This window comes from Thunnus thynnus, chromosome 4 (assembly GCF_963924715.1).
Source record: "Thunnus thynnus chromosome 4, fThuThy2.1, whole genome shotgun sequence".
Taxonomy (NCBI): domain Eukaryota; kingdom Metazoa; phylum Chordata; class Actinopteri; order Scombriformes; family Scombridae; genus Thunnus; species Thunnus thynnus.
The window spans coordinates 26509074-26537033 of NC_089520.1; the positions used below are offsets into that span (position 1 = coordinate 26509074).

The 27960-nt window shown below is 41.3% G+C and overlaps 2 protein-coding genes across 3 annotated transcripts; one reads left to right on the top strand and one right to left on the bottom strand.

Annotated features, from left to right (window-relative positions):
• Positions 1–21259, top strand: rhobtb3 (Rho related BTB domain containing 3). 2 transcript variants are annotated; one of them, XM_067587965.1, is made up of 13 exons: positions 1–517; positions 965–1196; positions 2082–2274; positions 4660–4817; positions 5170–5278; positions 7894–8089; positions 8245–8441; positions 12633–12742; positions 14061–14166; positions 15019–15192; positions 19425–19591; positions 19935–20031; positions 21121–21259. In XM_067587965.1, coding segments are annotated over exons 1-13 (1860 nt in total). In that variant the 5' UTR covers positions 1–515; the 3' UTR covers positions 21240–21259. The 2 variants fall into 2 exon arrangements, with proteins under 2 accessions (XP_067444066.1, XP_067444067.1); XM_067587966.1 differs by having other exon boundaries at positions 2–517; positions 862–1196.
• Positions 20755–26171, bottom strand: glrx (glutaredoxin (thioltransferase)). The gene is made up of 3 exons (XM_067587967.1): positions 25921–26171; positions 23938–24069; positions 20755–21261 (listed from the first exon to the last, which is right to left on the bottom strand). The coding sequence occupies exons 1-2, from the start codon at positions 26125–26127 to the stop codon at positions 23956–23958; spliced, it is 321 nt and encodes a 106-aa protein (XP_067444068.1). The 5' UTR covers positions 26128–26171; the 3' UTR covers positions 20755–21261; positions 23938–23955.
• Between the last annotated feature and the right edge of the window lie 1789 nt (positions 26172–27960).

Genomic DNA, 27960 nt, shown 5'->3' on the forward strand with positions numbered 1-27960 from the left:
CTCTCTCTCTCTCTCTCTCTCTCTCTCTCTCTCTCTCTCTCGCTCCAGTTGTTCAGTGAGACTTTGTTTTATCCGCCGACGTCATTCATCTGGTCTGGACAGCGAGGCGCGAGGCAGCCCTCTCCTCCTCTCCGTCGTTAATTGTGTTTCCTACCGACTGACAACTTGTTTGTCTTTAGCGCAATTGGCTGCCCATGGGCGCTGCTGTTTGCGCACTCTGCTGCTCCACCGGCTGGGCTGTCCGGTGTGCCTCTGCGGTCGGTCGGGACGGTATCGGGCTCCGCTTTTATGAATGAATAACGAGACCTGGGGGGAGAAATGCGAGTGACTGCGAAACTCCCCAGCAGCCGAGCTCCCGGGGGGCCGGCCACCGATGAGAGGGATTAACGGCGGAGCGGAGCCGCGGCTCATTGCGGAAAAAAAGCCGAGTCTGACTGCAGACTGGCGTGGAAACGCACCGTGAGGGAAACGGGCTCCATAGCGTAGAGCAGCGGAACAAAACCGCGGTGACCACAATGTAAGTTGCTCTGAAGCTGCAACTCATTATGGGATGTAAGAGGGGGGGTCCTGGTATGGCTGCATGCTTTGATTTTTTTTTGTCAATATATCACAGCTTGATACATATGAATACAGCAATATTTCTTTATAAGAGTCTGATTTAGTGAACCATAACACCCGCTCAGGTGTAGCCTAATAATAATAATAATAATAATAATAATAATAATAATAACAATAATAATAATAATAACAATAATAATAATAATAATAATAATAATAATAATAATAATAATAATAACGGCCTTGCCAAGCTTCTTCTCAGATTTTCAGTGACATAACAGTGATGCACTGTCTCCGTGATAGACATGAATAATAAGGACCAGAGGAAACAGAGGTGCCTCCTCTGCCTGTATGCTGCTGGCTGATGCATCCATTCACTCTCATCCACGAGTTGTCTGGCTTGCAGGTCCATTCACATTGTGGCTCTGGGCAGCGAGTGCCCTGGAGGGGTCGGGCCTGGGGAAGAGATCATGGGCCAGGGGCAGCTGCAGGGAGGCCTGCTGTGGAGCTACCTGGGTCACGGAGCGCTGGTCGGACCCTGCGACCTGGAGAGCAGCCTGCACAACCCGGCCTTCATGGAGTACACCTCACGTGTCTTTGGAGATGTCACTGTAGTGGTTCGGGATTGTCCCAGCTGGGTAAGGGCCTGGTGGTTTGTTTGTGTGCACAACAGACTAAGAGGCAGAGAGACTTGCAGGGGTGGATACACAAATTTTGCTCATTCATGTGTCCACCCTTTAGAGAGAGTCATTCTAACGTGTTGCTGTGTCTCTTTTCTCCCGCACTCTTTAAGATGTGGTCCTGCTTGTGTGATACCAAATTTAATTTGGACTTGCACAAGAAGTGTAGGCCAAGCCAAGATGGCAAAACACACCATGAAAAAGTAGTGTCATTTTGCCAGAGCGTTGTCATTGTGAGAATATGTGCGTCACTTTTCACTCTGCCTCTGTTTCTCAGAAGAAGTACAACATTTCAAATTCCAAGGCCACTTGCCTTCCAGCGCTGATTGCAGGCTTATAAGAATGGCTCTATTTTTAGGAGGACACTATTTCAATATGCTGTGCACACGCAAAAAACTGATGAAAGAACTTTTGTTCTTAATAGCATATGAAATGAAGCACTGTTTTGATTTTGTAACAGCACTGTATGCGTCCTATTATAAGGCTGTCTAACCCTGTCAGGGGAGGTGCTTGGGAAAGTCTGTCAGTCTAATTCTATGTCTCTTTGTCCTTTTTTTATTCAAATTGCTCAAAGCTCTCTGAAGTGTTTTTCCCTGACTAATGAGTGGAATCAGGTTGGTTAAGAGCAGCTAGCCTCACACAGGTCCTGGGGGGTAAAGTCAAGAGATATACTTAGGTATTTAGGGAGACATAGAGGGGAAGGGTTGGGGTTATCTGAGGTGAGATCTGTGGTCTGGGTTGAGTGTGATCTTATGCCGGCAACTCTGAGTTGTGTTACTCATGTGTCTGTCCTCCTTTAACCTCATACTATTTATATTTGTTGTCCTTTTCTGGCTTCTCCAGGACCTGCTGGACAGCGACTGGGCCAGCGTGCGGAAGGTTCTTGAGCAGGCAGATATCCTGGTCATTAAATATTCAGTCACAGACAAACTGGCCTTCCAGCAAGTCAGGAACGGTTACGCCCCGAGACTCCGCCCACTACTGAGGCACTGGGGTGTGCCTGTCATCCTGGTCGCTGTTGGAGCGCGGCTGAATGGTGAGGATGGCTTTGCTCTGTGTTTTTGGTTGGCGCCAGAGTCAGTTTAGTTTTGCCAACAAAGCCTTGACAACTGACGGTTCCTCTAACACAGTGGTTCTCAAAGTGGGGTCTGGGGACCCCCAGGGATCCTTGAGGTGGTCCCAAGGGGTCCCCAACAAAAAGGGGAATAATTTATTTTCACTATAATTCTATCCAAGTAACATAATGACAGAATGTATGATTACTCTGGTCATGGGTTTCATACACTTTCTGTAATAAAACATCTAAAAGCAAAAATCCTATCAGATGGGGGTCGGGATGTGAAAAAGTTTGAGAACCACTGCTCTCAGTCATTACTTCATTCTCTGCTGTTTTACAGTTCATTTTCTGTTGCCTCAGTTACTGATTTTGATTTTGGGACAATATCATGTTCATCGTGTTGGTCTAGAGATATCCCTGTCTGATCCTTGTGTCCTCTAGCATGTCCTCACAGCAATGAGGAGGATGCTCATGATTAAATCTACTCTTGGCTGCCTTCGGGCTGTCAGCTTCCCGGCAGGAAACACACCAAAGCAAGACATAAAGTTTATATTTTAGGGCTGTTATAAGCCTTGCAAGCAGAAGAGAGCTACCACAGCACATGTGCAAGCTTAAATATATACACTGTCATGGCCCAAAAGTGCAGAACAACCTGACTTCGTTAAGCAGGAGAAGCATATTAGGGTGTAGCCTTACTGGAGGCTGCTCAACACATCAGGAGTGAACATGTATATATATATATATATATATATATATATATATATATATATGCACTGCAGTGTAGATATACATATATGTATATAGATCAGTGCAAGTGTTTTTGCAGACACACTGACCTTTGTTGAATCAAAATTCTGTAAATAAGCTCATCAAATACAGCAGGTATTTTTAGCTTTCCTGCTCAACATACTTTGAGATCCTGTCAGCGCTGCGCTGCAGAATGATCACAGTGTAAGTCAGGTCTTTGCAGGGAGAGGAGGAAAGAGAGGGAGTGGGTAGCTGTAGACCAGAGCCTTTGTTTGTGTTTTTGTTTGTGGCTGCTGTGAATATTTCTATGCTATCCCCTCATGACTGCAGAGAATGACAGCTGAGCTCTGAGCGCTTCCGCTGCTCGACTTCGACCACCTAAGACACAGCTGTGGCGCTGCCGTACGTGCATTAATGCAGCCATAAAACCAGCACCGAGCGCAGGAGTATAGACAGATTTATACAAGGGCACACACACGCACCCTCGTGCACACAAACATACCACTGATATGCCAAGTCACCGCCTGTCAGACACTCACACACTCCCGTTTTCATTCAGTCTCTTTCTTTCTCTCTCACACACACACACACACACACAGACACACACACCGTCTAGCTCCGTCTCTGTGTCATGCCTGTAGGTTATTAGAGTATGATTTATCAAACGCCTCAGCACTTAGCTGTGTGTCCCGCTCATTTTCTCTACCTCTCCCTGGCCCTCTTCTCCTTTGTGCAGTCTTTTTGTGGGCTTTTTTTTTCTCCTTCAAGCTAATCCCTCTAATTTTCTGTCTCATTCTTTCTCTTTGGTCTTTGGTCCCAGTGCCATAGCATGGCTGGTTCTAGTCCACGTGCCATTGCAGATATGCCATATCAAGATGATCTAGATGTTTTTCTGGTGGTGGTGGTTGGGGTGAGGGGGTGGGGGGGGGGGGGGGGGGGGAACTAAGTGAAGATTTAAAAAGGGAGGCATGGAAATGGAAAAGACATCACTGTCTCTCAGAACAAATTAAGAAAACCAAAAACGTAATTATTTATTTTATTTAATGAAACGGAAAACGATACACACGCACTATCTCCCTTTTAAATCTAATGTTATGTTTATGTTTTCACTCTGACTGGAGAAATTAGGAAGAAGGGTAACCGCACCATAAAACCACACATGGTTGAAGCATCTGGTTGTGTTTTCTGTTCTGTTTTGTGAAATATTTTTTCTGTTTTTATTTGTTTTGAAAAATGCTTTTAGTTAGTTAGTACTTTTCTGTCCAGTTAATAAGAAACTGGTATGAATATTAACATTTTGTATCAGACTATTTTGCTTGAGGGTATGTGTGGCAGTAAATTAAATTTTTTAGTTGAATATTTTAATGAATATGAACGTTGTGCTGAATGCTCTTTCTACAGACTGTATGCTATAGTCCGGTGCAGCTATTCAGTCAAACATGGGACTAGCATTGTCAGCATTAGTAATTCAATTATACTAGGTTCATGCTTTCTAAAAAGCATAATGCAATATCAATGACTCACCCATTGCTTGTCAGATACCTGCATACATTTATTAGATTCTGCTATGTATGCACTTTGCATTATTTCACCATTATTTCTCCTCTCTGTGTTCAGATGAAGGCCCTCCCTGTACGTGTCCGCTGTGTGCGTCTGACTGGAGCAGCTGTGTGCCTCACAGTGAAGGTCTGCAGCTGTCCCGGGACCTGGGGGCCACCTACCTGGAGTTGCCCTCTCTCAACCATGTGTTCGTGGGCCGTTACTTTGGCAGCGTGGTGAGTGAGGACATCACACAGGAGTCAAATCATTAAAATAGGAATTTAACATGGGGTCAGATGTCACCGCAGACTATTTATTCATGATATTTTTTCAGCTGCTGTGATTGAATAAGCCCTTAATTGCTTTTGTTGCATTGTGGTTCTTATACTATGCTGAGCAGCTGCAATGCAAAGCTTTCATACTATTCCTATCAATTAAAGAACTCTGCATTTTGAGACAGATCCAGTATTGAATGGAGGAGACAAGGACTCTTCCAAGGAAGTTGTTTCCAAATCGAAGAACTGATGATGTAACAACTATTTTTGTGCCTTGTCTTTGAACTAAGGTGTGTATTTCTGTATTGTTCAGCTGGAGTACTTCATGATTCAGTGTCTGAAACACAAAGCCAAAGAGAGGCCAGAGAAGAGGCGAGGAAATAAAGTGAACGAGCTTCGTCCACCTCACTTGGAACAACCAGGTCAGAGGAAAACTAACCTGTGTCCTGTTGGTTTCTATAGAGTTTTAACTGTTTTTCAGCAAACTTTAAATGTTTTTTTCATTTCATTGAACTAATTTAACTACTGTTTCAATTAGTCATCTCATTTTTATATTATCAGGTAATTATTGTTTCTTAAAATCATCATTTGGTGTGTATAGATATCATTCAATTGAACTGAAGGGATTGTTTCTTCTTGAGCTTACATAGCCATAAAAAGAGCTGAGCACAGAGGTTTTTATTCAGATCAATATCGTCTGTTTCAAACTGGAAATAAGAAGAGAGACAAGAGCTAGGTAGACCAATTTTATTCAATGACGTCTGAATCAATTTGAGACTGAGCTCTTTTCAGCACGAGACACAGCAACAACTGTGAGTTTAGTGCCTTGTTCTGAGGCAGCTCAGTGATTGTGGGATTGGAGAGGATTACTCATTAAGCTTATCTTCAACCAAATTTTCTTAATCAGTGTAGGTATTTGACCTGAACACCGTGAACTCCAGAAACATTTGTCCTGCCGGTACCATTTCTGCTGCAGTTTACTGTTTAGTGTTTTAAATTTTTATGAATATGATGGAGAATGTTGTTTTTATTGGCTTATTTGAAATTCAGGATTTTCTATTGTTTAAAACCGGCCACGAGTTTGAACTCAATTGCAGAACATTTTTAGTTTGTGGCAGCAACGTCCAGGCAGTTACAGATTTAAAGGAATAGTTCTACATTTCTGGAAATACGCATTAGATGAGAAGATTGATACCACTTTCGTGTCTGTGTGGTAAATATAAAGCTACAGCCAGCAGACAGTTAGCTTAGCTTAGTATGAATATTTTATTTTACGCCACAGACATGGGAGTTGTATCACTCTTCTCATCTAACTCAAGGCAAGAAAGTGAATAAGCATATTTCCCAAAATGTAGACCTATAAAAGGCCAATGCTAATCATGATCAAAAGAGTCTAAAACACAGAACCACAGACATGGAGTACTTGACTTTCTATTGATGAAAGTCATTTTAAAGCAGTTTTTAAAAATGTATTTGAATTGAAACAGAATATTAAATAGTCGAAATAATCAAGTACAAATTTAAAATTTCCAAAATTAACATAAATATATGATAGCATCTAGTTTCACTAAAATCACATACAAATTCATTCATCTATTAGCACCACTACCACACCAGAGAAAGGACCCAAAACTCCCAGTATGATCGTTTTATTTTAAAAATGGGAATCCAGAGCTCCTTCTTTAAGAAGGTGAATAATTTGTATCTCTGTTTTTGTACTTTTAGCCAACTAACTGCACTCACCTGTAGTTAATTTTTACAACATAAATCACCTAAAAATATTAAAGGTAAACCACACTGTTAGACTAGTGTTAAATATTGATCTGAACACTTTGCTGCTACATGTCTAAATCTGATGCATGACTGTCAGCTTTAAGTTCTTCCAAAACAGCAGCTAGTGCTGGCGAAGTTATTGGAGCCTGTCCAACACCACCTTACTGTACTTACAGTGTAGCTTGCATTAAATATGACGGACACTGATTCAGGGACAGCAACGTTTTCACAGCCAAATCTGAACCCCCATAAAAAAAAGATGAGGTCCAGAGGTGCAGTGTGTATTAAGCATACATGGGAATATAATAGACAGTGATTTGCGAAGCCCTTTACCCCTCTTCTTTTACTCTCCTGCTCAGTGCTATTTCCACATTTTATAAACCTGAATTCATGAATATATGCAGCACAAAGTTTCTATGAAATCTTTCTTTACGGGTTGTTGCTCCAGACAGGCTTTCCAGCTCTGTACTTTTTTCATTGCAGCATTTTTCTCCTTTTTCTTGTTTTCATTGTTACACAGTTCACTGCAAATCATTTCTCTGTTACGGTTGTCTGGGTTTTTCCTACATCTTCTTTAAACATTAACCTTTATAAAAGAAGCTTTTAGACGTGTTTGTGTGCTGGGTTGATTTGGTTGCTTGCTGATGTTTTTTTTATTTTTTTTATTGCCAAAACAATCTAAAACATAACAAGTAAAGGTCAACTTTTAGTGTCAGTCCCTCAAGATTAAGAGACGTAGGGACAAATCCACTGTACAACAGGCACACATGACAACTTTATTTTAGTAGACCAGAATGCAGTGCAGCAGCCTCTGCTTGCATCTTTGCAAGTCTGTCATTAGTGCAAAGACAAACATATCTGGAAGCCTTTTTTTGACTTTTTTCTAACTTGAGCAACAGGGCACAACAGCACAACATGACTTTCGGCCTTTCTCTGCTCTGTCTTTCTTGAGTAAAAGATGTTAGTCTCTCTCTACCTGCTCTGTGTGCAGTGTAGAGAACCCCATTTCTCTTGAGTTGTCAAAAGTCATTGCCACAAAAATGGGAGGTCACTAGTAGAAGTAGACAAGATATATTCAGCAAAAATGAACATACTTGAACTGTGAATCACAACGCCCCTGGACAGACGTTGAATATAACAAATTTGCTGGATTTTCCCTTTTTTATTTTCTGAATCAGGACAAACTTGATTGTTGATTTACTCAACCCATCCTCCTTATCTTCCTCTCTCTATTCTTTACACCCTCCATGCTCCCTCCGTTCAGCACGTCTTCCCCCTATACGAGTGGAGGAGTCAAGCTTCTCCCAGGACATGCAGTGGTTGTTGGAGCGTGGCGTGCAGTTCGCCGATGTGGCTTTCTATGCTGGGGACTCTGGGAAAGAACTGGGCTGGGCGCACGCGGCTGTGCTGTGTGCTGTCAGCCCGTACTTCAGACAGCTGCTCCTGGGGCCCAAGACCAGGTAGGAGACATATTAGCTTGTTCACAGGATTTAGCTTAACGAGCTATTTAGCCATCTAAGTCTGTTGCCAGGAGGAACTTACCTCTTCACTACAAACTCATCTTTAGTAGAACTGTGAAGGATTTTGTGCTGAATTTCATCTTCTGGTTTGACAGGGAACGTCCCCAGTCGCGGTGTGTTTGCAGAGAGCGGGATGGAGGACCCCATTCGCTGCTCTCCACCTGGGACGGGGGGATTATTGATGACATGCCACGATCAGAGGGACACCTGACTGGACGGCTGTCTCGTCTAGTGGTGAAGGACCCCCTCCTGTGTATGTGCTTGTGGGAGACTCTCATGTTCATTTACAGAGGTAAACCACCTGAAAACTGTGAAACATGTCACATAATTCCCAAAATTACAATTCCCCAAAGCCCAAGTTGACACATAATCACAATCCAAAACCCAAAGATATTCAATTTACTGTCATGTCAAGTATGAAAAACAGCAAATCTTTACATTTGAGAATCTGGAACTGCTGAATTTTTGGCATTTTTTCTTAAACAAGTCTAAGAGTCTACAACCATTCTAGCAGCTTTGCTCATAAATCAAACTATTGGACAAATAGATCACCAAAGTTATTATAATTTATTCTGAGAGGAACATAAATGTCTGCAACAAATTATATGGCAATCCATCAAATAGTGGTCCAATGTGAACCTCATGGTGGTGCTGGAGGAACAGTCAGGGATCACCAAAGTCAACAGGCTTCGTCCACTGGGGACCATGTCTGCAATTCATCCACTAGATGAGATATTTCGGTTTTGACAAAAGTGGTGGACCAATCAAGAGCTGGCATTGCATCCATAAAAAGGACTTAAACAATTAATTCATTACCAAAATTTTTGCAGAATAATTTCCTGTTGATCGACTTATCAATTAATCTACTAACTGTTTCAACTAATATAAAGTATGTATCAATAGACTAGACTCTCCTCTTTCTGGTCATTTTTAAAACAAAGCCCTGTCATAAAAAGAATCCAGGTACAATTAATATCAGAGTATACGACTGAAAACTTATTATGGTGTCTCCAGGTGTCTCCAGGTGGGTGAATCATATCTGAATTCTAGAGAATGCTGCTAAATTACTTCTGCACTCAAAGATGTAGAAACCTAAATCACAACAACAGGGCTGCAACAGAGAAAAGCATCCTGTCCCTTCTAATTAAAACCCTGAAGTTTCACTAGGGTGAAGTTGCCCAAACTGACTGTTTGGCACCAGGATCAGTTGCATGGGAAGTGCCAAATAGAAAGTAGAGATCAGAGTACAAAACTGTCTCCGAAACTGAGGCCAACATGCACTTGGTCCAGAGAAATCTGGGCTCAGCAAGTGCTACAAACTGCTTAAACTGCTGAATTGCATTTACCATTGATAACCCTGTTTAGATAATAAGATAATATGTTTTAGTGATGTTTTTTCGCATGTGTTTCAGCCTTGATGCTTCCTGTTAACACTTTAGATACGTTCTACACACTACAACTGGAGTTTAAATAAGACTATTAGAGCTGGACTGACATCAGAGCAGTTACTCTTTTTTTTCCAGTAACTTAGATGTGATGATTAATGTCTCCTGGCAGCGCAGGGCAGTTTGTCTACTGTTGGGTCTTGTCCAGTGTTCTGTTATGCTGAGGAACAGAAATCAAACTAAAAGTCCTTGATCGTAAGCAACTGTAGTATTTTAATCTGGGACCTGATCATTTTTTGTACAATTGTGTGATCTCACAGTGTTTTGTTAACCCATTTACACTTAGATGCCTAAGGCCTCTCATGATTCCTTTATCTCCACCGGGCTCGGCTCTATGAAACATTATAGATGTCAGTTAGGATGGATTGTACACAGAGGCACTGAGTCTTTGAAGAAACTGGACTTACATCATTTTGACAGCTAACAACATGTTGTTGAGAGAATTAAACTCTGTAGCCTGTTACAGTAACCTTGTATTTACATTAACAAATGATGAACTGAATGAGAAGGATTCAGGCATGTAGGGGCATAAAATCTTTACAGATGTTGTAAATTGTGGGGCTTGCAAAATGTTCCGTAGTTGTGTATTTCTTTCCGCATATGAAGCCTAGTTAAACAACCGTGTGATATTTTCTGTGAGTTCAGTGCCGTAATGAAAATCTTCACAGTCTGCAGCTCAGAGTCTGCAGTGCTGTGCCTGCTGCATGTTAGATTGCTGCGGTCGTGCATGCCAGCTCTTCATCACACGCTGCATGCCGTGCAGGAGTCCTTATGGCAAAAAAGCTGTGTTAACATCTGATTCATAGCTCCTCACATGTATGTGAGCGGTACTGATGGTCTGAATGAACACACACGTACACACATACAGAGGCAGACACACAAACACATGAGCTCGGTGTGTATGTGTGCTGAGCGGAGAAGGAAAGAAGATTATAGGGTTAGACTGAGTCTGAGTGACTGTATGAATAAGAATAAGAAAGCCAGCGGTTGAAAGACGGTGGGTGCAGTGTATGTTTACACGCAGGCATATAAAAGTCCTTGAGTGGATTTTTTTTTTTTGAGTAACAGGAGAGAGAAAACAAGGAGTGGAAAATTGTGAGTAAGGTGAGAAACGAAGGTGGTGGGACGTGAGGGTGAGAGAGGGGGCGGAGTGTTGAAGGAGAGGAGAGGTGCTGCTTGTGTTTCTGGGAGATAATATGATGGTGAGAGAGTGATTGGGTGGTATGTGTATGTGGTTTGGAGAGAATAGCGCAAAGAGGAATATGTGAGCATGTGTTGAGCAGAATACGAATGTCACGTTTCCATAAAACGCCACAGGGAGACAATGTTAAGTCTCATGTGAAAAATGACTAATGTTAAGTCTAAACATGGTGGTGGGTCTGATTGTATGTTTAAAATAGCTGACCTCACATACAGTCTATGCATTTCTGTATTTGTGCATTTTCTTGAATTGGCTAATCAGATGTGAATGCGTGCCTTCTTTGCCCACGGAAACATTCGCAGCACTGCGAGCCAGTGTTTGATCTTCGTTTCATAAACCCACAACAAGCTGTACTCTGCTTTCCTAGAGTTGAGACAAATGTTTTACGCTCTCAATTCAATTCTTTTGTCAGTTGTAACTAATTTAATTGGCTTAGTAGAGCAAATTTCCATAACAATATCATACCTCTGAAAACACACAGCGTGTTATAATTCCCTGCTCTGGGTTTTTGTGATTTGAGTGTGTGTGCGGACAGACAGCGGTGGACTTTGCTAGTGTGATGTTAACACTGTGAGACTGTGTCTCCTTGTGTAGTGTGCTGCTGAATTATTGAATTTGTCACCGGGTTGCTATTGTGTGTTTGTGCATGTTTAGCACATGTTTATGACACAGAGGGATTATTGTGTTGTGTGGTCACTCTGACCTCATCTAAGTCACATTCTAGACCACAAACCAGATGTTTTTGGAACAAAAATGGATTTAGTTTGTTTTCCTTACAGCTGAATGTAGCGTAAATTACACTGGTTTGTGTCTTTGTTTTGGGGATTTGACTAAAGTTAGGTTAAGGTTTAGAGTCAGGAATGTAGCAGTTATGGATAAGATTAAGGAAAACCGTTGGGGAATGAGTGTTAATCTGTACTAATTGTTCTAAAAATGATCCAGTCTTAGCATTTGTGTTTGTGTAAGAGGGTGAGAAGAAACACATCAACACTGAAACTTAGATGTGATCTAAGCATTTTGAAGTTTTTGCTTTTTTGCATATATTTTTTCCTTTCATTCCGTTCCCTTTCATCCCACTTCTTAACAACATCTACCAGTGCATCCAGTACTGTTTTTCATGTCTGGCTGCATCAGCACCACAGCTACCGAGCTAATCTCTCACCCTGCCTAAGAGGTGTCTGTGCTGTGCAGTGTCATTATCCGCCACCGTGTGTTGAGGTAATCCCTCTATCTGCCGAAATACCGTCATTATGAACTAATGATGAGCTAAATCCTGCCCAGTCCAGCTCCCTTCTTCCCTCGACAGTCTGTTTATGTCCTGGTGAGACAGAGCACGCCATCCCAATCAAGCTGCAGGCTTACATACAGGAGTATTCCTCTGAAGTGAATAAATGCAGCATCAATGTTTGCCTTTTGATAATGCAGTTTTACTTTGTCTTCTTTTGTGTTTTTAATAGTTTCACAAGTTCACCTTGTGCTGCGACTAAAAAAAGAGACTAAAATTATATTTAATTAAAACAAAATAAGACATATCAACCAGTTGAGGTGGAGGCAGAATTATTATGGTCTTTGATGTGTTTTGTAAAGGCTCGTGGGTCACTGTTTCTGACGTTCTTGAAATCTGGACTGGGCGTCCCACCCATACCCACTGTAGATTATATAAGCAGACACATTTTTAGAACAAACCCACTTTGACAAAAACAGCCCCTCAAAGTTGGGTGTAAGGTATGTGGGTGGTCAGAGCTCAGTGCCAGCTAGAGAAGAGTTTGCCTCTTTGTTTCTGTAAACTGTACTATTGTGGGTCCACAGAATCAGTGTGTTTGTGGATGTCTTGTAGGAGCGTGGGAGTGGGATCACCTCCAAGAGGCCCTGGAAGAGAAGTTGAAGAACTCGCTGGCCGTGGCTCAGCTTATGGAGCGCATACGATCACTCATCGGCAGAGAGAGGGTGAGGTCTCATATGTTCAAAATCACTCTGCTTACACGTTTATACTCTCTCCAATTTCTATAACACCTACAAATTCCATAAGGATTGCATAATCTTAGACCAGAATATACTATGGTGTGTGTGCGATATCAGCCCTCCCCAACAAAAGAGGTTAAATATCTGTAATGTGTAAAACTTGGTCTTTGAAGGTATAAACACGTTTTTGTAGTTGCAAACTAACAGTGCCTTAATTAGCAAGGCCTTGTTTAGAAACAGAGCAGTAATCATGTGGCTATAATTAGCATATTTACATAATTACTGCCCGTAATCAGCTCTCAGATACTGTGGGTATTAGCACAAAATAAACAAGAGACGCTCTCAAAGGAGCAAAAGCACGACACAAGATCTGTGAGGACTTCACAATGGACATCAGCTCTGAAATTCAACATGTCGTGTACTGTGTCTTTTTTAGAAAACATGAGGTGGCTCCATGTAAAAAGCCTTAGGCAGCAGACTTTAATATTTAGAGAGAGAACAGGAGATATGACATGGCTGCGTCTGACAAACCTTTGGCACCATGCATGGTCTACCAACCCATCTGGATAGAACTAGGTCTACCTGAGGAAGTGTTGAGACGAGCTGACACAGTGAGAGAGGGCTGGCCCGCTTTAACACAATGAGACATCCTAATGTCCTGTCATGATTTGATCTCGTCCTCCACAAAAATGCCCCCAGGTCGGCTGAAATTCGCTTTCAGTTCGCTTTCCATTGATTTACGAAATCAAAGAGGACTGATTCTACTGAAGACTGTGTTTGCCGAACACTCCCTCAGCAGCACAGCAATGCGAAAATATGGAGTTCTTTCTGCTTTCCTTGACAGAGAAAGGTCACATAATGGTAATGGGATGCTTTTATGGCACTCATTTGTGGACTTCAAATAATGAGTGCGCACGCACACACACACACACACACAGACTGCTGGTTTCACATGCTGTGCTGTGCATTTTACTGTAAATACAAATATTGTATTATGCATTCTTCAAATGTCTTAAAACGCACATGATTTAGTTAATAATGAACTGCTTTGGACGACCATCTGGTTTCCAGTTTGTTTTCAGTGTTAGCCAGTTCCATCATTTGTCGTTCTTGGCATTGCAGTTCAAGTGTGTTTGGGTAGCGCTAAGCGAGACTGGCAGAGGGGCCATTTGTATTCCACAGGGGAGGTGGTATAAATGCATAGAATGGCAATTGCGCTGGTAACTAGTACCTGACATCCAGCAGAGGAATGTTAACCCTCTGTGTCCTTTCCTCTTCCTCTCTGTTGTGTGTGTGTATGTAGGGCGCCAGGGACACCCCAAGTGCACGGGCGGCTCAGCTCGGCCCCCAGACTCTCGTCAACCTCTTCAACTCCCCTCTTTACTCTGATGTCATCTTCATGGTGCAAGGTGGGTCCGTGCTGATCTGTGAGATGTACAAACATTTAAAATTGCATGCTCCGTCACACCGCAGAGGAAGGTCACATTTTATTAGCCTTGATTGAATTATGATCTCAGTCCCGGGCCTGGACATCCATTTGGAGACGAAATAAGATAAAACGTTCCGAGGGACGGGCTGCCTTCCGTCTCTGTCATGTTTCATCTCGCCAAAAGCTTTTCCATGAGCTGCATTTAGCCATTTCTCTATTAAAGGATCAAACAGAGAAATCCAGAAATAATGCCCCAAAGCCTCTCATAATCAATATTTATCTCATGCAAGGACGGATTTTCTTGTCCTCTTGCACCTCTGAGCTACAAGTTCCAAAAAGTTCAGGAAAAATTCTGCATGAATATTTTGTTCATTTCTGCTTTTTTTTTTTTTTTTTTTTTTATAACTTCGACTTGCCGATGGAGTATTGGCAGAGCTGTCACTGACTGTGAATGGCACTTAATGACGGCGATTATATCAGGACTTGTGCGCAGGCTTTTTATGTCATTTGCTTCCTGGTGATTTAAATGGCCCATTATGACAGATCATTACTCATAAATCAAGCCAAACTGTTGCGTTATACTTCTGTGATGAAAGTGACATGTCAGTGATATTAGGACTGTTTGAAAAAGTGTTTGAATTTATAACTATCCTCAGAATTTTAAGATCAAAGATGTATTCTGTTATTATTATTTAAGATTCAACCTATTAATTATGGACAGTTTATACTCTCATGCATTCACTTCACACCTCTTTGGGACTTTCTCAGATGCTAAATTCTAAACCTAGATGTTAATTTTGCACATGTGTGTGTGTGTGTCTGTGTGTTCTAGGGAGTGTATTGCCAGCCCACCGAGCAGTGCTGGTAGCGCGCTGTGATGTCATGGCGGCCATGTTCAGTGGGAAGTATGCAGAGGCCCGAAGCCGAGTGGTGCCCATCCATGGTGTCTCCTCAGATACTTTCCTGTCCTTCCTGGAGTACCTCTACACTGACTCCTGCTGTCCTGGTGAGTTTACTACACACAGCCAAGACGTGTACTCAACGATACCACTATGACTGCGTAAGATTAATGACCAAATGGCACCTAAAACACATCTCTAAATATAGCCAGAAAAGTGCGCTCCTCTCCTCTTCATCTTGTGGGCTAATTAAAGCCTGTAGCAGATTTTGTGTGGTGCTGGGACTGATTGCACTGGGAAACCCTCAGTCAGTGTGTTATTCATTCAGCCGCCTATAACTACTCCCTCAGGCTGTTGCTGCAAATAAAAATAGAGTTTGCTTGGTTTAATAAGGCACAATAAGTCAAAATAGATGGTTGGTTCAGATAAAAGTCGCTTTAGATTCTATGGATCTGACCAACAAAATAAGACACTCTTTTACAGAAGGACAATGGACCCTTGATATCATTTTAATGTACTGTGTGAATCAGCACCAATCCTAAATCGGAAAAACACTTGAGAGAGTTACAGCAGTGTTTTCCTCGAGGCCTTGCTCACTAAACGCAGCCTAAAACAAAAGCACAGATGACAAGTCCCATCAGCCATCTGTGTGACTACGACATGCTGCCAGTGTCGGTCTCAGGAGGCGTGTGGAGAACAGCACTGAGCTTAAAATGAAATTATATTTAGTGGTGACAAAATCAAGCTGTGGCATCACTGCTTCATCTGCTTTTAATGGTGCCAGATCACAGTCCTGCACGTGTTACTGTTGTTGTTGTTTTCCTGTCACTACCTGTCACACTGTGTGTTTAATTTCAAAGTAATTAGTGCTGATAATTCTCCCTGGTGTTGGAACCGAGCTACAGTACACTACATGCATAGAATGACATCTGAGGAGCCTCTACAACCATAAAGTTGCATTAAACAATATTTTTACAGTATATGAAACTCCTTGTAATGTGAAAATTTTGCTTATAGTGTCAATCCCACTGAAAATCAACGCTCAGTCTGCAGCTTTAGTCACTTTCAGCTTGTTTTGGTTCAACAATTCGAATAATTCTGGTTCAGTGAAAATTGTAGGCATCTGTTCTCCGTACACAAGCTCACGCATCCCAACTGTACCCATCCAGTGACTAATGGCAGAGAGTAAAAGTGAAAGACTGGTGAACACAGTTGAACATGCAGAAAGAGACTTAACCTTTATCGAGTGACCAGAGGGACTCCAGTTGATGATGTTTTTGTGTCTGCCACATGTGTAAGTGGGCAACTGTTTAGCCAAAACAACAGGATAAACTGATATATTAAAGTCCGCCCTTCAGCCAAAAATGTATTTTCTTCTTGTTCCTTGTTACTTGGATGTTTGAGCTTCACTGTGCAGAATGATGAATGTGCAGAGTTTGACATATGGTGCCTGTTTTTACATTCACCTGCTGAAAGTGGAAAGTTTCTCTGTGCTCATTGAAAATCTGAGTTTAAGGCGTGTACCTACGAGCATGATTTGTGACATTGCAACTAGTTTGGCGCCAATCCAGGCCCAGTATGCAACTTACACAAGTGTGATGTAGAAACTTGAAGCGTCAAGTGCACAAACACTGAGAATGGACTTTTCCTTGAAGTAGGAGACATCTTGTTTCCAGCAGTTAAACTTTTGAAATTAAATTGTTTGCATAGTCATACAGTCTGACTTTTCTAATGAGAGAGAAGGAGGATATGTCATTTTAAGGATTTTTAATAAGGTAACTGAATATTTCTTGTGGAAAAAAACATGTTGGACAAAACTAATTACTACAAGCAGAGGATTTTTTATACATCCTAAAACATGTCTTAAAGGTCTTTAAGGTCCCCTGCTGAGAGTTTATTTTTGAGTCTTTCTGCCCCCTAGTGGTGAAAAGTGCTAAATACATTTTTGAGTGACAAGATTTGCACTTGTGTGTGTGTGTGTGTGTGTGTGTGCGTGTGTGTTTGTGTGCGTGCGTTTTCATGACATCCACAGTGATATCACAACTGCAGTCCCTCTTGAATCGAGCCTTACAACTACAGATGATTACAGATTCAGAAAGCGCAAAAATGTGATGTGTTATGTAACAGAGTCATATTATACCTGTAACTTATAATTACTGAATGAGTTACCTACAACACTGGCTGCAAGCCTCCTTTGTTGTATTGTTATATAGGCTAATGAAGACGCTGAATAGACAATGCAAAGGAACCAGCTGGTGTGATGATCCCTTTATTCTGTGGCATGAGATGTTTTGATGAAAAAATCATTAAAAACATCAACCAGCAACCCTTAAGATCCAGCTTAGGTACAAAGAGGGTAAGAAAGCTGTTTCCAGAGATGCAGCTTGATGTTGTGTCGTGGGAACAGGAAATTAAAGTCATGCAACAGCTCCAGAGGCTGCAGCCACTGCACTGTTATGTAAGTGCTCAGCATTCAAGGTCAAAGCAAGGTAACACACCAGCAAAAGGAATGGTGTGAAATCAAATGACGAGCATGATTCCAGCATTTCATTTCAGAGAAACACTGCACATATGATAGCAGAATACACTGCCAATGTTGAGTTACATATTTAGAATATTGTGAAGCCAATATATAACAAAACCTCTGTATGACTGTTGCTCAGACTGTGCATCAACCTGTCAGAGAAGCATGCAGAGAATCAGTGTTTACAGCAGGCTGCAGAAAGATGCTGAGGGTGGTGTTTGACTGACATAAATGGCAGGAATTGGGTTACATCAGGAGTAATTCTAGCTGACATGGTGACATTACATAATAGGATTGACGGCACAATGTTTGTTTCTCGCACGTATGTAAGGATGTCATTAGACAGCTCAGAATGAGCAATAGGAAATTAGTTATTGATATGTTTAATGTGATTTGACTAATGAGTTGGATTCAAAAGCACAGCTAAGAAGTCGTCCATGTGAGGATAATGTGTGCTGTAACCATAGAAATCATGTGGCTTTTATTAAGAGATTTGCATGAAATTTATGCAGTCAGAGGTTTTACACAACAGGTGGTAATGTTTATTGCCCTGAGTAAAATATGACTAATAAATTAGAAATATAATGGCTGAAAAATGTTAATAATGTTTGTATTCTTGTTTTGTGATTAATAGCGTTTCAGAATTGTGTTTAAGGGCTTGACATACATTTCTTGATTTAGCTCATCTTGTCTTTTTTTGTGAAGCACTTTGCAAGACTAAGAAAAGCGTTGTATGAACATTGTTTCTGAACCATATGATAGCTGAACATAGCATGTGATACTGTAGCCGAGCCATATTATGCACTTCAGTTATGTCTTAATTTTCCAATTACAGCAGCATTCATTGAATGGTTACTTGAGGGGCAGTGGAACAAGCACAACACTGCCATATTGTCACCTCAGATAGTTGTTATGGTGAACGTTTCAGCAATCACTTGCCTGTCTAGACATCTAGTAGACACAGAGCAGCATTAACAATTATTTGGAGTCGTGTTTCTGGCCACCTGGCGGATGGCGTCCAATATTCACTGTCCTTATCTCTGTTATGGTCTTCACCAGCTCCTGAGGGAAATATCTGACTCTTAAGCTTCTAAATGCCTCACACTGTTCATCAGCTAGTGGATAACTTGGGTGTCTTTAGGTCCCAGAAAGGTAGCACAGAGTGAGTTTATCAGAGCTTTTTTTTTTTTTCTTACTGCAGCAAGAAACAAGGTTGACGAGAGCAGAGTTTGTGTCTGAATACCAAAACAATGAGGGGAGCTGCAGAGTCTGGTGATCATTCTGGGGGTTCATCACTACAAGCAACCCTTTTCACATTACACCTTTGATCGATTGTTAATATAAAAATAATGATTAGTGCAGCTTTGACATCAGTTTTTTTTTGTTTAAATGTCACATTTTTTATGCTTTATTAACAATGTATTATATACTTTTTTTACAGTGAGAGGTCCAAGCATTCAACCATGTTCATTGCACTCTTTGCCTTGAGTACACTGTGCAAATAAATAAACTTACGGTTAAGTGCCCTATAAAAACGTTGCTTTAAGTGGACAATTTAATGGATATGCAACATATCTTAAATGTTAATTGGTTGTGTTAAGCTTTAATGAACAATCACAGTGTGGTTGTGATCAAATTTATTACAATGACTAACAATCATTAAGTCAGGCATTTTCTCTGGTTTCTTCTGAATGTGTTTAAAAAGTATGTCCACCTATTGTTGTTTATATCTAGAACAAACGTACTCTACGTGACGTGATGTATAAAACATACTACATATATACCAGACGGTGTTGTGTGTGTTTGTGTGTCCAGCCAGTGTGCTGCAGGCCATGGCCGTGCTCGTCTGCGCCGAGATGTACCAGGTGAAACGACTGCAGCACCTGTGTGAGGTGTGTGTGTGCGCTTACCTTCAGAGCATGCCCAGTAGAGAGCTGTCATCAACGGGTATCAGCGTGGTTCGACTACTCCGCCGAGCAAAGGTCAGTGCAACTTTTGAGTATGTGAGGGTAAAAGAGGGCAAGAGAGATGATTTGAGAGCATGAACAGACCTCCAGGAGGTAGTGTGTCTGAAGAAACCACTTACTACTTCATTGTTATGTAACATTTCCTTCAGCCACTGAGATGCTAATTCTGTGTATAAAAGAAAACGTAGTTGTTTGTCAAAGAATCACCCAGTGCCATGTGTTGTTGAGGCAAGCTTAATCTTTTAACTTGCAGTTGCTTTAGGCTTTGTCTGCCACAGATATTCATGTTTTGCACATTTTAAAAAGCTGAAATTCTAAAGAGAGTAATTGTTATTCTGCATGTTGTCTCTGTTTCAAGTGTCACAACGCAGAGCAGCTGTACGTCTGGCTCCTCCACTTCATCGCCAACAACTACCTGATCTTCAGTCACAAACCTGACTTCCTGGAGCTCTCAGGTCAGCATGTAAACTTGTAAACAAGTATCTGACTATTCTGAATAAGCCTCCTGAGTGATGGTTATGCAAACTAAAACTGCAGCACAGACTGATAGCACAGTTGAAGTGCCCATTTCAATTTTAGAAGGCTTCAGACTTTAAATTGAAAAATAATTAGGTCAGAGGGCCTCCAGGCTTTTTAGGATCTGCTGTGTTTTTTTTGAAACAGTGTATGTAGGTTAGTCTGTCTCTCTTAGAAAAAGTGTGAATGCCAGGCTTGTTTTCAGTTTTTTTGTCAAATGGCCTACTGGTGTGCATAATACATGAGGTGTAATCAAGGTGTCCACTCATCAGTTGGTAAATGGAATTAAATCTTCTCACTTAATTCATTTTTAGAGAATAAGTGATCTCGATCTGATCTCAGACACCTGTGACAACCTCTGTATTTTATGCTACACTGCCATAGAGAATATGGCAGTATTTATGTGTATGGTCTCATCATACAGCAGAATCTGCTGTATGTATAAGATGATACATTAAAGCTGGAAAATAAGCTTTGTGTCATCTGTGCAATAGCAGCCCTTCAGAATGAAACCTGCTAGCAGTGTTTATGTTTGAGGGCTTGAGGAATACAGATTATAATACTCTGATTGTTTCTCAAGTATTATAGTCACATGTGTTTAATAAGCCACATAAAAGCAATTACAGACAGGCTCGTTAAAAAAAGATTAACTGCAGCATCGCTCCTGTAAGGTGCAGTAGCACATTTTATTGTCATCATTAGTCATACACACAAAACTCATTAAAGTTCACTGGACGGGTACTGAAGGGCACAAGCGAAAGTCAAAGGCCAAAATAAAGAGACAGCACATGATTGATCACCACTGGTCTTCAGTTGCTTGTTGGTGTAAACAAAATCATATCAGATATTTCAGCCTTGTTGGCCGTGTTCATGGCAACAGTCCAAGGAGTTATTACTGTATGTGTTTGTGTGAGTATGTGCCAAGTATAGTAAATACTTCATGCAACTGTTTTATCAGCAAAGCATCCTATAGTCGGTGTTTGCGGTAGTTTACTTTTATGATATGTCTTTGTGTTTATGTGTTCTAGAGGAGGAGCGTGAGCAGGTGGAGAGGCTACGCTGGCCGTCCAGAGGCTACCTGCAGGAGCTCAGCGAGTACCAGCAGCGGCGACGCAAACTACGCAAGTCCCGCTGCATAGTCATGTGACCCCCACCTGGATGCCGAAACCCTGTGGAGAACATGGTGGTGGTGGTGGTGGTGGTGGTGGAGGTGGGGGGGGGGGAAGGCAGGGGAGAATACAGGGGAGAAAATAATGACAAAGAGTGAGACGAAGAAACAGAACAAACAGTTTTTACAGTCTGTCCTGCTGGTTGAAGGTCTGATTTTGAGAGACCCTGCTGCAGTGGAAACGTCACAAGACTCCTTAACCAACAGGACAGTATCATCGAGCAGTGACATACACCACTGCGACACGCCTCTCTTCCCCCCCCCCCGGAGCAATGACTCTGCGTCCTTTGCATAATGACTATTCCATCATGGGCAATGCAAAATGACAGATCCTTAAAACCCAATATGAATATAAAATGACTGGCTGGCCACAGGCTCTGTGGGAGATTATATTTCTATCGGTGGATATAAAATGGTGGATTTCAAAGCTGCAAAGTGACACAAAATGGCTCCGTTTGGAGTACAGATACATCAAATGACCATACATCTGTTGGAAAACAAACCAGGGTCATATGCAGACTGGTTCAGACAACAGTAACGGATAACGCGACTTCAGGTTGAACAAGCAGGAAGGTGTTTTCTTCTCTACTCGACACCTGGAAGTCGGTATGTGTATCCTCTGTATGCTGGACACAGGGCTGCTCCCTCTCCAGTCAAACCATGGCCTATGACACATCGGTGTCCTGTTGGATCTAAAAAAAAAAATAATGTGAACATGCAGCATAATCATTTCTCAAGTTGAAATAACTCTTGAGCGTCTCACTTTCCAGTGGCTCGATTAGTATTTCAGATGAGCGGTGACCTACATTAACACAGCGGAAAGTGTGAAGCAACTAGTAATGCTGCTGGTGGCGCGTTCATGCTCATTTTCATCTGTAATCTAACAGAAACTCAGATTAGCATACGAGCAGGACCAATTTAATTACAGTTCTTTTGCACACATTTATTAGATTCTTTCAGATCTATAATGCAACATCAGTAAGTGTCTCAGAACCGATTTTATTGGAATACATTGTGGTCGTAGTCTGTGTCAAATGAGGCCATCGCACTTTCATTCACAGTTAAATCTTCAAATTAAACTAGCCTGTATTAAAAATCATGTGCTCCATACACCAAATCAACAACAATAATCAAACTATGTATTTTTTTTTTTAATTTTTATTTACAGCGCGTGAGCAGGATATTAACACTGTGTCCTTTGCAGGTTGATATGAAATAATGTTAAACTGTTCCTTATCTGTTTGCAATAATAAATAATAATAGTCTGTCTATGTCTGTCCCACAAAAAAGCAAAAGCCTTTTGTAGCATTAACATGTACAGAAAGGGGTAAACAGTTGGGAGAAATATCATATCATGAACATAAGTTGGTACACTAAAAGCCACAATGCCTCTGGGTGGATACACAGTGTTTATTTGATCCTCTTCTTTAATTTGAGAGGTTGTTTTTAATCATAATGAGATTATGATTTATTGGTGCTGCAATTATTTTTGTAAACTATACTGTGTGTGAACATTTATGTTGTTTTTTGTTGTTTTTTTTACATTCAGAGGAGATAAATGGGTCAGTTTATTTTACAGTCTACTGTTTCACTGATATCTACTTAACAGGTGTAATCAATGCTTCACTGTTAGACAACTAATCTGTCAGATAAACCAACAAACTTAATGCACAAAAACATTCATAGTGACATTGTGCAGGTATTTGATAGTGAACAAACAGCGTGTAGCTGTATTTGTATCCAGTACTGCAGCAGCAGGCTGTACATATCGGACAAGCAAGCATCCGCTGATAGATTCTGACGGTAATGATGTCAGACTGCTGCTGCAACACAACAATCAATGCAAGTGTGTAAATCCAAAATCTTCTCTTAGAAAAAAAAAAAAAAAACAATCAGTGAACAGCAGCTGAAACACTGGACTGTAAAACAAAGTGTGTCCAAGTGCTGCATCCACACTCGTGGAGACACACATGTGGCTCCAAAGGGCCAGTGTTGTACAGACTGTAGATAACATGACGTCTGACTTTCAAATAAAGACATGTTTTAGAATGAACATACCACAGACTTCATGAATGTCTGTACTCTGCTGTGTGTGTACAGGTGTGTGTGTGTGTGTACATTTTATGGATTACTTTTTCTTCTATCTCTGGTATTTTAGCCAGTTTTACATATATGACGAAACAAAAGCTAACATAAAGTGTGTTATAGTCATGGGGGCATCATGAGCTTATAAACTCTAAATGTCTCAACTTTTTGGTTGGATTGAGATCATTTTGATACTCATTAAACCATTCAGTGAGCCCTTGTGCCCTGTGTGGAAGCGTCTACATTAATTATGTTTCTCAAGTCATTTATTCAGGGTTTGCCTTTAACTTGTCACCCATCTGTACATTTCCATCAGGATGTGATAAACTATGGGCTTAGAGCAGATTTTACATCTGTCTTTACAACCAAACAATTAGTTCTTTCATCTTATTTCCCTTCATTTGTTCATTTCTACACTAATGAGAGCTTTCTGTTACTAATTCATGCGCTTGCTCTGGATCCTCTGAGCACCCACCTCCTTTTCTTGTGGGCTACAACAAATGGATTCCCTCTTTCACTCATTTGTCTTTCACTTTTCATGAGTGTCTATACCAAGGCACAGGAGTGTGTGAGTCTGTGCGGTGTCCTGTACCTGCAGGTCTTCAGAGGGTCACTGCAAGGCTCCAATAGACTGCAGCATGCCCTCCAGTTTACCACTCCTATGCAGCGCCTCTACATCGCTGCCGCCTCCGACGCACTCCTCACCAATGAACACCCGTGGGACCTACAATTAAATGAATACAAGAGAATTGGGGATACTCGATTATTTTCAAGGTTATGATACATGCCATGAGACAATATACATTGATCTCCTGTCAGAAACTCTGCCATACTGTTTCTATCTTGGTAATTGTCCTGTAACATCTCTGGATGTGTTAGGTCCTCATGGGCAACGCTGCAGGTCAATATGCAGGACTGCTTTATGACAGAATTGGGTAATTATATATATTTCTTATTTTTGTGTGTTATTGTTTGGTATAAGTTTTCCTAACTGATTTTCAATAAAATTTACTGTATCAGGATATACCGATACAGCAATATATAATTAGATATACCATGATATTCTATCTTATCAGCCACCCCTATTAATGCACGCAAAGACATAGCCACAGATCAGCCCTATAACCCCGGTTGTCCGTGAGTGACTGCCTGACTGACTGAGTGATGAAGTTACACCATTGGTCAGCCAGCTGTGTTGGAGTTTCCTCATTGGCAGTTCATCTTTCAAAATGAATCGGAGCAAGATGATGGAAGCGGAGGGCAGCAGTGACGCAGAGTGACTGTGTTTCCTGCTCTGAGCTCTGACGCACTCAGCTCTGGTGTTAAAAGCAGTGAAGTCGGCTAAACTCCTGTTTAAAGAGACACGTACCAGTGTCTCTACCGTCTCCTCCTCTACCATCCAGTGTGATCGACTCTCAGCCAACAGGAGAGACGCTCTGTGGTGCGTTTGGATTTTATAACTGAATACCAGGATGCAAGCTTTTTATTTCTCTGACGTTTTCACATCTCAAATGATGAACAACAGCATTAAAACAGGAGTCTTGCAGGTAAAACATGTGACTCATGTAGTTGTTACATCAGTTCAGTGCTCTGCAGGTGCACTTGATTTGACTGTAACTGCAGTTACTGGGTGGAGATACGCCTCCTGAATTTGCATCGAAAATGCTGTCAAAACTGTCATTTACAAGTTCCACCACTGCCTCTCCATGATCATCGACCAGGAAAGAGGCAGAAAAAAGGTGCATAGAGGCAAAGCACACAGTTAAAGCACCCCAAATAAAACCATCACTCTGACAAAACACTCAATACAGAGTGAAAAACGAGAAACATCCACAGATAGAAACAGATGAAAGAGCAGGAGGAGTTAACAGGTAATTATAATAGTTAAACTTAGAATTAAAATAAGTTCTCTTTCAAATCAAACATCCCAAGACATGAATGGAAAGTATTGTTCTGGCAGCTGCATTTATAACGTGGCTTAACCATGCCACGTGATATGCTACTTCAGTACAATTTACCAGCAAATATTACTGGGACCACTACAAAAAACTGCAGATGAACATTTAATATCCAGGAAGTCACATTGTAGACACTACCACTGACTAGACATTGGCCATCCACGGTCGGTCCAGTCATATACTGGGTTTTGGATCTTGACGTGTCTTTATACTTTGCTGAGTCATGTGAGGTCATGTTGTGTTTTGCATGCAGCAGTTCCTCTTTAAGACGCCCTGATTTATTTCATAATGCTCAACTTTTGATGAAATCTCATCCTCAACCATTTACAGACTTCATGGGGAAGTGTAGTGAAGTAAATAAACCAAAAACAGAAAGGTGTCTTAACTGTTGATATTAGCTAATATAGCTAGCACTGCTATGAAGTCTTGTATATGAACACAAACATGGATTTATTAAAAGCTCAACTTCCGTCAGTTCACGGAAAACGTGATTTTTTATCACCTGTGGCGTCACTGATATGTCGTTCAAATAACCTTCACTGTTGTTTCTGGAGGTATAAATAACTTAATTGGACATAATTCAGATGAAACTGTCCAGTTGTTTACAAAACGCTCACCGTGCGGGCTCCGGTCAGCTCCAGGAAGTAGTCCTGCATGCTGCCCATGTCGCTGCGGCCGCTTATGTCAATGCACTCTAAATGTCCCGGTTTGAATTTGTATTTGGACAAAACGTCTTTGGCCATGATACAAAACGAGCACGTGGGCTTGATGAACAGCACCACTTTGTCTCCTTTGATTTTGGTCTGCACAAATTGCTGCGCCATTTTCACTCTGCCGGGGGGAGTGAAGTGGAGGAAAAAAAAGAGGCAAAGGGTGCTTACTGTGGGTGGAGCTCACCTAGTCCAGCTCCACCCCTCTTTTATTGAAGCCTAAACTTCATGCAATTTGTTATTTAAATTGCACTTTTGCACACACGCACAGGTCATAGCTAAACCAGTGTATTTAATTTAATAATAAGACACAGAATGCAGTCACAGAACGATTCAAAACCAGTCAAAACCAGAATATTACCCATTTAATTTCCTTAAATATGAAACAAATGCATCAAAAAATAACTAAGTTTATGAAACAAATAAATATCACATACATAAGTGCATTAGTAGGCCTAAAATGGGCCACTTTGGCAGCTCATGAGCTTCCAATTTTTTCTTATTTGGGTGAAACAGCTACAATATTGTGGTCATTGTTTAAACTGAGAATCAGAAAGTTGACTTAAATAATTTTGTTTGTGTATCTTGCCAGCATCATCATCATCAGTCCATGCTGTGAAGCACTGAAATAAATACAGTATCACATTATCCAGAGTATCTGAAGTTGCAGACTCTTAAACACATGTAGCAGGACACCATGGCGAGGTTCCTCATGTCATCATAGGTCATACAGTCTGTTGGAGGAAAAGAGGACAACTTGTAAAACTTATTACGTTTCATGAACCACAATCCGCTGCATAGGCCTACTCACATTCTCCACCTCTCTGTTGTGCCCTCTTCCTGCTTATCTTTCACCAAACTATCCTCCAAGACCACCGGAGCCTCCCACCATTGATGGTCAGTCTCAGGAAGCATTGCCCTCTCACTGTCGTCACAGCCGTCTTGAACTTGGCCGTCTTCCTCCTCTGGGTCATCCTCCTCTTTCTCAAGAGCCCGCCCAGCCAGCAGTCGCTCCGAGTTGTGTTTGTCCGCCACCTTTCCAAGTGATGCTCACTGAACTAGCACTACTAAGTTGTACGAGTGATTTGGGGTGGAGCTGGACTAGGCTGAGCTCCACCCATTGGTTATGCACTGATAGGTTGGATCAGCCAGAGGGATGAACTCTCACGAGTGTGGTTAGGGTTAGGATTAAGGTTAAGGTTAGGGTACGGTGTAGACTCAACACAGAAATATAAATCAGGCTGGTTTGGCCGGAGATATACTTGCTTCTAAGTACACGATCACGTGATGGCTGCCTTGCCTATCCTGCGTCTGTTTGGAGTGTTGGTTGTGCACGTCCTCAGAAATTAACATAACACATCCACAAGATGCAATACTAACATGAACAGTAGGGGCAGTATGGGGATATGACAGGGTCAAGGGTCAGTAGGCACATGAACAGCAATAACAATGGCAATTACATGCATCTGTACGACATATCATTGCTGCTGCACAGAGACAAATATGCTACAAGTAACAAAGCAGTAACCTCCTTGAGTGTTGCCATGTTTACTTTTTACATTATGCATCTTCTTTGCGTTTTTTGGCGGATACATCCATGATTTTACATCATGCAAATCCATAACTTCTATTAATATCCTGAGTTCTCTGGTGTGCCCTCTAGTGGAATCTTCCAGTAATACGCAAATTACATACGCAACAATTACGCTCACGACGCAGCTGGTTGTCTATGTAAATGCGTGGTTAAAAAGCAAATATATCTCCAGCCTTACACATACAATGAAGAAACACGTAAATGTATAATTTCCAAAATACACATATTTATTGAGACAAACAACTTTTTGACACCACATACAAATCTAGCCACATTGTTTAAAAAATAACATAAAAAATTGCTGACGTAGTTATATGATGTGTGGAAGGGGGTAGTCTGATTGGCTGGAAAAC